This window comes from Solanum verrucosum, unplaced genomic scaffold, assembly GCF_900185275.1.
Source record: "Solanum verrucosum unplaced genomic scaffold, falcon-dt-bn FXZP01000304.1, whole genome shotgun sequence".
NCBI classification, from domain to species: Eukaryota; Viridiplantae; Streptophyta; class Magnoliopsida; order Solanales; family Solanaceae; genus Solanum; species Solanum verrucosum.
The window spans coordinates 284,051-294,170 of NW_026019943.1; the positions used below are offsets into that span (position 1 = coordinate 284,051).

General features: G+C 31.4%; 1 protein-coding gene across 1 annotated transcript; it reads left to right on the forward strand.

Annotated features, from left to right (window-relative positions):
* The first annotated feature begins 616 nt into the window (after positions 1-616).
* LOC125839131 (cytochrome P450 90A1) lies at positions 617-8,518 on the forward strand. Its single transcript, XM_049518105.1, has 8 exons — positions 617-1,164; positions 1,481-1,630; positions 1,711-1,977; positions 7,086-7,172; positions 7,267-7,345; positions 7,755-7,861; positions 7,962-8,092; positions 8,171-8,518. Exons 1-8 carry the CDS (start codon positions 637-639, stop codon positions 8,292-8,294), a joined length of 1,473 nt encoding a protein of 490 aa, XP_049374062.1. The 5' UTR covers positions 617-636; the 3' UTR covers positions 8,295-8,518.
* The last annotated feature ends 1,602 nt before the right edge of the window (positions 8,519-10,120 follow it).

Here is a 10,120-nt window from a genome sequence, read left to right on the forward strand (position 1 = left end):
AAATATTAGACGTCAAGATAGGTTTAAGATGTACAATCAAACATTTAAGACATAATTATCACAGAACTAAGAGCCCGTTTAGATTGACTTAGTAAAAAATAAATTTTAAATCAAAATAATAAAAAGTCAAACTTAAATGATTTTTTAATCAAAACATAAAAAGTAAGGAAACTTCTATTTTTGATTTTTAACTTTTTTTTTTTAAGTCAACGTAAATTTATTTTAAATTATTTTTAACTTTGCTAAACACTCACAAAAATTAAAAATAATTTAAAACTAGGTTTGACTAACTTTTAAGTCAATCCAAACAGATTCTAAGAATATATTTGAATTGACTTTTAATTTTTGACGTATATAATTTTAATTTAAAATTAAATCCTTATAAAAATACTTAAAAGGGCCTTTTTAAATTAGCTAAAGCGTTTTCACAGTGCCTTTTTATAAAACCCTGATCTCTTTCATGTCAATTTATTTATTTTCCATTAATAAATTACCCTTTTTTGTCAGTTGATTGATTTTCTATTAATAAAAAAATTACCTTTTGTTGTCAATTAATTCATTTTCATGTTTTCACCGTTGTGACTAGTGTATAAGTAGGCATCCATCCACTGAGCGTTTTGTATACAATTAATTAACATGGACGCCATCAATCTCTTTCTCTATCTTTTTCTCTCTGTTTTCACCTTTTATCTCGTCCGGGGTATGGCGGTGGCTCATCTTCGCCGGCGTAAAAATCGACTCCCACCGGGAACCCTTGGCCTGCCCTTTATCGGAGAAACCCTCCAGTTAATTTCTGCCTACAAGACGGAAAATCCTGAACCCTTCATCGATGACCGGGTTTCTAAATACGGCAACATTTTCACCACCCATGTTTTTGGTGAACCGACGGTTTTCTCCGCTGACCCGGAAACGAACCGGTTTATATTGCAGAATGAAGGCCGGCTTTTTGAGTCCAGCTATCCCGGTTCGATACAGAATTTGCTTGGGAGGTACTCTCTGTTGCTTATGAGAGGAACTCTACACAAAAGAATGCATTCATTAACTATGAGTTTTGCTAATTCTTCCATCCTTAAAGACCATCTGTTGGCCGATATAGATCGGTTGGTTAGGCTTAATTTGGATTCCTGGACCGGCCGGGTTTTCCTCATGGACGAGGCTAAAAAGGTAATAATTGAGTAATTTCTTTATTTTTTTCAATTCGGCGCAAAAGGGAGTGTTGAGTTCTGATGGATTAGAGAATAAGAAATTCATAGATGAGTCAGATTTCCAAGGTTTGTGGTGGGGTATCATAACTTAAGTGTATTTTTCCAAATTAATTAATGGAGACATAGAGTATTATTATGTATTGGTAATAAGTAAAGATGGTTGTAATTATGATGATAACACATGTGACATGTCCATAGAAAGAAGAATGTGATGTTATCATGCCTTTTTTTTTTCGAAAATGTAATTCAGTTTTAACATGATGATGGATGTGCAGATAACGTTTAATCTAACAGTGAAGCAGCTGATGAGTTTTGATCCATGTGAGTGGACTGAAAATCTGATGAAAGAGTATATGCTTGTTATTGAAGGTTTCTTCAGTATTCCTTTACCTATTTTCTCATCCACCTACCGCAAGGCCATTCAAGTATGTATATACTTCAGTTCTATCCAATAAACTTAGCTTGGTTGTTATGAATAATCATATATAGATTATTTGTAATTCAGGCGAGAACTAAAGTAGCGGAGGCGTTGGGATTAGTAGTGAGAGATAGGAGGAAAGAGAGAGAAGGAGGAGAGAGAAAGAATGATATGTTGGAGTCGTTGTTTGAAGGAGATGGCGCCGCCGGAGTTGAAGGAAGAGGATTTTCCGATGAGGAAATTGTTGATTTTATACTGGCGTTGCTTGTTGCTGGCTATGAAACCACCTCTACCATCATGACCCTTGCTGTCAAATTCCTCACTGAGACACCCCATGCTCTCTCACAACTTAAGGTCGGTCCCATTCTAATCTTCTTTATTATTCGTGTTTATATAACTTATATATTTTTCTTTTTAGTCACATTTTACTTCAAATAATTTGCCATTTTATCTTCGATGAAGCCGAGAAAAATAGTATCTTTTGAATAAGTTTTCGTGCAGTTAAAATTGGATCGGAGAGAGTACCTAAGTACTTCATTCCTTGTATATTTAATTTAAGGGGAAAATAATATTACTCATAAGTACTATACTGCCACAGATGAGGTGAAAATAAATAAAGTATGTCGAAGTACTTTATTAGAATTTAATGATTTTAACTATATGATTCTTAGTATTTAAGAGAATGTTGCGTAGAGAATATTATTAATTAAATGGATGATATAATTTGTGTAGTGGACCCTAAAGTTGCTACCCACATGTTTGACCTGTTAGATGAATTATCTACTCATCTAAATTCTCATCCAAGCAAATTGACAATTCTGATTAATAGAGTCTTAAGTCATTTGCACAACTACAAATCAAGGAATATTTCTTCCACAAAATTATATACTTTTCCGGCTCCTATCCATTTCTCTCTCATTGTCTTCATCTCCATTTTGTTAACTTCTTACTTGGATGGATGGATGGATGACATATGTCCAATTTTAATATTAATGATATAGATTTGATTAACTAAAGTTAGATCTAAACTATGGTTAGATTTATAAATATTCCCATGATTTGTTCTCAAAAGATCATCTTCATCTTTAATGTCCTCTACTCCTCCCCATAAGATCAAAAGAGAATTTAGCTATATTTTTAAATCTAAAACTACAATTGTTCCGTCCTCCATTTTATGTGTCTCTTATATAAAGTTGAGGAAATGGAGATCCGTTAGTCACCGATCCTTGATTTACGTACCACAATACTTTATTTTTCTACACTTGAGTACTCGAGGAACAACATTCTGTAACTTTTTGTTATTTGTAAACTACTTTTGAATTCTTAAGTTTATCTCTATTTGTTTTTGGGAAGGGGAAAATGTCAAAGAGGGTAGCTATTTTTTTCAGCTAGTGATCCGAATCTAGCTAGTACCCAAAAATATTCGAGCTTTTTGGGTTGAGCTCGTCACACCGAAGAAAATCTTGTATGTTATTTTTTTTATACAAAGAAAAGGTTTAGTACGTATGTAATTTGGAATAATTAAACTTGAAAAAAAATGCATAGCATTCATAAGATGGTGTTTGTGGCCGACAAAGAAGAGAAATTGGCAATTGGTACTGAAAAAAAGGACCGTTGGGTAGCCCCATGTGTCCTCACTCTTTGTTGTATCAACATCACACGTGCATCCAAGTCCACATTCAATCCCATACCCACTCTACCATTTTATAATACCCATTACTTTATTTAACTTTCTATCTATATTTTATTTATATACTTCCATTTCTATTCTTATTAAAAATAGATCTTTCTTAAGAAGATTTGTAATTAAGATACTTCTTTCCTGGTTTGGTAGACTCACGTCAACAAGCTCAACTATTAAAATTAAATTATTTCATTAAGCGCTATGAAAAGTGTCTTTCTTTTTAAAAAAAATAAATAATAGTCACGAATATAAGGCTTGTTTAGTGCGGGTGACCTCTTCTATATGATTTGCGAGCTATTGTATATGAGCGAAATTTTACCTGTGCGCACTCAAAAAATAGCGACCACGGATTTCGCTTCTAATAAAGAAATAGTACTTTCAAGTAGTAAAAGCAGTATTACTCTGTCTTTTAGATTTGTAAGTGACTACCTAGAGAAGTGCTCCCAAAACGGAAAGATTCCATAACATGGGGGTCAAACTTTTCAATGTCTGTATAGAGTGTTTTCCACTATTGATCGGAGGTGATATATATTTCATGAAATTAGTTTGAAATGTACGAAAGCTATTTAGACATTAAGATTATTAAAAAAATGTACTAAATAAAGTAGAAGAAAAATTGTTTGATTGTTGATGTTAATTTTTCTTTGGAGTATAGTTGGGGTACTAAAACTCATTTTTAGAGGCTATTGACTTTTAACCATTTTTTTAGTTTTGAAAGGGTTTGAGTTTGCAAAAAGTGCTTAAAAAGAACTTAAATGTTGAAAAAAAAGGTATAAAGAAACCAAAAGTTGGGGATTCCTAATATAAGCCACTTAGAAAAAGCTAATTCAAATACCCTCTAAAATTAAGATGGATGTTTGAATTGACTTTTTAGAAATGGTGAATATAACTTAAGAGTAAAAGTTAAGATGTGGGCTTGAATTAACCTATTTTAAGTAGTTTTTGATTTTTTATTTTTGGAAGTGTTTGGGAATAAAAATAAGTTCAAAATTATAAAGTTGGGCATAAAAAAGTCAAACAATTAGAAAGATACTCCGTGTCTCTAATTACTTATGGACTTTTTCTTTTTTACTTGTCAATTTTGACAAATCAAGTAAGTACAATTTTTTTATCTATTATACCCTTAATTAATTAATTTTGAAAAAGGTAGAACTTTTTGAAAATTTTAAAATTTTAAATTTTAATTCATCCATTTCATAATTAATAAGGGTAAAATGGTAAACTCACTATACCAATAATTGTTTCCTTAGTAGATGTGTCAATCCAAAATTGAACAAGTAATTAGGGACCGATGAAGTACTTTTTATCTTTTTCTAAACACCATATATATATATTATTATTATTATTATTATTAAAAAAAACTTATAAATCAAGAACATTTAAACTAAGAGCCCGTTTGGATTGACTTAAAAAAAGTAGATTTTAAGTCAAAAATAAAAAGTCAAATTGAAATGACTTTTAAGTCAAAAAATAAAAAGTAGGGAAAGATCTACTTTTGCTTTCTGACTTATTTTAAGTCATTTTTTACTTATTTTAAGTTATTTTTTATCCTGCCAAACACTTCGTAACTTATTTTAAGTAACTTTTTATATTTGCTAAATATTTTCAGAAGTCAAAAACTACTTAAAAATAGTTTGACCAATTTTTAAGCCAATTCAAACGGGCTCTAAGCCAAATCTAAACATCCTCCGAGACATGTGACATATAGTAAAAAAATAGGAAGCGAAAGTAAAGGGTGTAGAATATAGTCTAAGAAGAGCAGAAGCATAGGGTCTATATGTTTCTGTCGAATAAAGGGGAAAAAAAGACCAAACTCCTGCACGCCTATGTTTGTCTTTTTGTTTTCTTTTAAAAAAATTGAGCTAAATTTATTTATTTTTTAGTTTTTTTAAAAAAAATAGTATCTTTCTCTATTAAAATAAGGCGGAATGACCTGGGAGACCCTTGCACTTGACTCTGTTTGTAAGTTGGACCCTCCTACTTATCAGTTTGCCAACTGAACTCCTAATGAGTTTAGGGGTTCAGTTGGCAAATTGATAAGTAGGAGGATCGAACTTACAAACGGAGCCAAATACAAGAGTCTCCCAGGTCATTCCGCCTTAAAATAACTAATTCAAACTTTTTATTTTATCTTTCATGAGAACTTTTTATTACCACACTAATATCATGACACGTTTTAAATTACAAGCTTCAAAACTCTTATATAACTTGGTATATTCCGAAGTTTGTTTTCTTCTTAATTAGATTTTGTGTAGTAAAATATGCATGTATTAATTAAATTCTCCCACTTATTTTTACTTGTCCCTTATATAGAAAACAATTTTTTTTAATTTGTTCATTTTAGTAATCAAGAGAGATTTTTTTTTTTTTTCAATAGTACTCTTATCATTGAGTTACTACCATTCCCCTTGGTTTCGATTTGTTTGTTTTAGTTCATTTCAAAATGAATATTTTTTTGACAACTTGTTAATTTCAACTTTCCTGGTTAAGTTCACATGATTAAACGACATTTTTAGTATATTCTACACATTTTTTTAATTTAAGACCTCAATATTTAAATATTTTAATTTCTTAAATTTCATATCAAGCCAAAATCAACAAACTAACTAACAAAAGAGTACATAAACTACTACTATTTGTCAAACTTAGATTTTCAAAGTAAATTTAATAAACATGAGTGAAATAAAAAAGAAATGAGGAGTAATAAATAAATGATTGAAAAAAGGGGAAGACTTTAGGAAAATGGTGTGGCTGATCTGGGATTAGAAGTCAGAAAAAAGTAAAAGAGCTAAATTTCTAAGGAGGGTTGAAAGTTGAGACTACTGTGTCTGCTCTGATTTAATGACATTTTTATCTTTTCTTTTCCTACTCCTTCATCCCAATGACTTTGTTTTTTCTTCTTTTTCCTGTCCTATACTATACACATACACCCAACTTCATTTCTTAATGTTATTTGATGTTTTTAATGTTTTCATTTCTTTCAACTAATTAAGAAGAGATTATTTTTTCCTAACCTTACCCTTATTTATTCAAGTGAGTATTTTTCACCTAACTACACATTATGCCAATTTAGAAAGATGCATATTTTGATTGAGGGTAATTTAGTGAAAACAATTGTTAGAAAATTGATCTATTTTATTTTTTTAGTTTTTTAACACCTAATTTGTGTAATCGAGTCTATTACACGCGCGCTGATTGGATGAGAAAAGGGCTTTAATAATTGTGTTCTGGGTTTAAGGATTTAGTTGGCAAAGTGATGAGTATGTGGGTTCAATTGACAAACATAGCCAGGTCATTCCGACAGAGGGTGGGACTGGTTCTTTGTTGCTTTATGTAATTCTAATTTTGGTTGGGTAATTTAGCGTTCACTAGCTTACTTGTTTGCATTATCCATAATAGATTTTGTACGCTTCTTTAGAAATAACAAATGAAATGCATGCTTTTATCACAATACCTAAATTAGTTGGTGTATAGTCTCAAAAATTGATTTGGGAATGAATAATGGTGTGTTCTCTTCATATGTTAAAATGGGACAATTAAAAGTGAACGAACAGAAGAGTATTATAATTTATTCAAACAATCTACTCTTGGTAAATTTGAGTTGACACAGGAAAAGAAGATCATTATTGATCATGAGATTGGATCATATTGTCTATAGAGGGAAAAATCATTTTAATAGAATCATTAGCCAAGAATTATACATATTAAAGAATCACTAGCCAGGAAGTCGGCGAAAATGAATTATTGATTATAATTATAATTGAACGTGTTTTGGCAGGAAGAGCACGAGGAGATCAGGTTAAGAAAAGGTGAAGTTGAGTCTTTACAATGGGAAGATTACAAGTCAATGCCCTTCACTCAATGTGTAAGTGCATTACTTCAACAAAATCAAGCTCAACTTGCACATTATAATCTATTATGCTCTCATGTCATCAGTTTGTCTATGATTTCATCTTCAGGTTGTTAATGAAACTCTGCGAATCGCTAACATAATTAGCGGAGTGTTCAGGAGAGCCATGACTGACATAAATATCAAAGGTAAGTTGTCATTACCTTATTTGTGGTTTAAGGGAAGATTTCTCTACAAATAAAGAATTTTGCGGCAATAATATAATATGGTATTTATAACCAACACTGTACAAATGTCGCTAAAGGCTTTAGCGACTCTAGATGCAATAAATGACATTAACTCATTTGTTGCTAAAAGGAAAATCTATTGCCACTAAATGTTGTAGTGTTTCTCTCTCGATATGTGTATAACATGACACTTCCAATATGGAATACAATACTTTGAACTTACATGTGAAGAGTAAAATCCGTATCAGTTGATAACATGTTCTCGTTTAATGTCATTAGTTTGGGGAATATGATTGGTTCTATTACTATGTCAACAAGATATGATCGATATTTGGCACTAAAACAGTTGAAGTTTATGATTTTCTTTCAGGTTATACCATTCCCAAAGGTTGGAAGGTTTTTGCTTCTTTCCGAGCTGTTCATCTAGACCATGAACATTTCAAAGATGCGCGTACATTTGATCCATGGAGGTGGCAGGTGCTTTAATATATCCATCTCAATCTATTCCATATAAAATCTGAATACAAGTGTTGACTCACGTGAATAAACATTTATCAAAATGTGTGAAAATGTACAGAATAGTGCAGGACCGACAAGCTCACCTAACGTATTCACACCATTTGGTGGGGGACCTCGTCGCTGTCCTGGTTACGAGCTTGCTAGAGTGGAACTCTCTGTTTTCCTACACCACTTGGTGACTGGTTTTAGGTATGCTATGTAGATTTCATTTTCCACATACGCAATACTATGATTAGTGTAGAACACTTATATTGGTGGTGATTGCAGTTGGGTTCCGGCTGAGGCAGATAAGTTAATTTTCTTCCCAACGACAAGGATGCAGAAGCGATATCCAATTAACGTCCAACATCGAAGCTTGTTTGAGCAGAGAGAAGAAGAGAATGATTTGTGAGATTGTAGAATGCAGAGTGGAGGTGTATGAAAGGGGTTAAATAAGACAATAGTATATAGGTGTAGCATATACATAGAAAATTAAATTATTTTGTAGTGAATTGAGCAGAGATCACATTCCTCTGATCTGCTGGGGGAATCAGGAAGATTTTATTCTGAGCAAGTGCTTATTATATAATAGTAATGCAAAGCTTTTAATGTATGTTAATTAGCATGGTTAAAGATCTAATTGCCTTCGAAACTCCAATGTGGGCTCCGGACACCGGGTGGGAAACCAAAAAAATAATAATATATAAATAAGGCCAACTAATACAAACATTATTAATATGCTCTATTTAGTATTTTATTCTTTTATACATCCCTTCAAACGACGCCTAAGAGGTATGTGTATTTGGGGAAAATTCTCAATCAATTACATCAAGGAATAGACTTTGTAACTAGTAGTCAAATTTAATTACAATTTCCTTGCATCATATCATCGACTACATTAAGGAATAGACTTTGTAACTCAGTTATATGTTACTAAATCACTTTGGTGACTGGCGAGAGTAGGGAAGGCAATTGGGGGAGGGCGGGGCAGGGCACACCCTTAATAGGGCAGGGAAGGGGAAGCTTTAAACGGGGCTGGGTAGGGCAGGCCAGGGCAAATTATTTAGATTAACTTACAAAAATAACTATATTTATAGGGTTAATGAATATCAATAGCTATAAGTATGTTATTTACAATAAATGACTACAATTTATATCACTTTTTTGCTGTATTTTTGTATAGTTTTTTATTTATTTTATTTATACATTAATACATCTTTAAGTACAACAAACTAAATAAAAAATTGACTCTAAATATAACCCACTATCCTTACATTACGTCCATACAATGGGCAACTTCCCATAATCAACTTTATAACTGAAAATTACTCATTTAAAGACATCATATTATATTCTTTATCAGTTTAACAAAAATTGTGATACATCATACTCAATTTTTTTGTTGTCTCCATAATTCTTATTCAGGCGTCGTAAAGGTATTAATCTTTTTTTTTGTTAATTCAAGTTATTGTATGTAAGCAAATTGTAATTTGTGAATGAAGGTTAAGTATTTCGATTTTGAATAGGTGAACTACATGGCAATAGATACACTAGTTGTTAAGCGAAAAATGAATGCACCAATATAGAATACAATGAATACGTTGTTGTTAAACACAAAAATGAATACGTTGGATACAACTATACTTGTATTCCCTAATCAACTTTTTATCTTGGATATAGTACTTATCTATCTAGATATAATTGTATTCGCAAATCAACATTTCAACTTGTGCTTGTATAACAATACAAGTATCTATGTATATAAATATAGATACATTCAACACTGTTGGTAAGCAAAAATATGGATACATTAGACAAACGAGCAAAAAAGATACAATTTGTGGGTATCAAACTGTATAAGTATGGATACATTAGACACACGAGCAAAAAAAGATACAATTTGTGGGTATCAAACTGTATAAGTATTCTTGTAAATAAATTTTTGAAAAGGCCAACAATATTGTATTGATGTATCCAACTATACTTGAATTCCCTAATCAACTTTAAATTTGACAGAGTACTTATGTATTCAAATATAATTGTATTCACAAATCAACAATTCAACTTGTGGTTATATAATGATACAAATGTCTATGTATATAAGTATTCTACTATATACAAAATTGACAATCAAAGAACCCTCAATCTCTTTTTTGTTCATGTTCTTCTCGTACTCATTTTTTAACAACTATACACATGCATACGAAATCAAATTTTCTAACAATTTTAATACAAGAG

Excerpts from the sequence above, each read along its gene's own strand:
- LOC125839131 (XM_049518105.1), top strand. The coding sequence starts at position 637 with ATGGACGCCATCAATCTCTTTCTCTATCTTTTTCTCTCTGTTTTCACC. Across the intron at positions 7,862-7,961 it reads TTGATCCATGGAGGTGGCAG|AATAGTGCAGGACCGACAAG; the intron begins GTGCTTTAATAT and ends GAAAATGTACAG. Across the intron at positions 8,093-8,170 it reads CACTTGGTGACTGGTTTTAG|TTGGGTTCCGGCTGAGGCAG; the intron begins GTATGCTATGTA and ends TGGTGATTGCAG.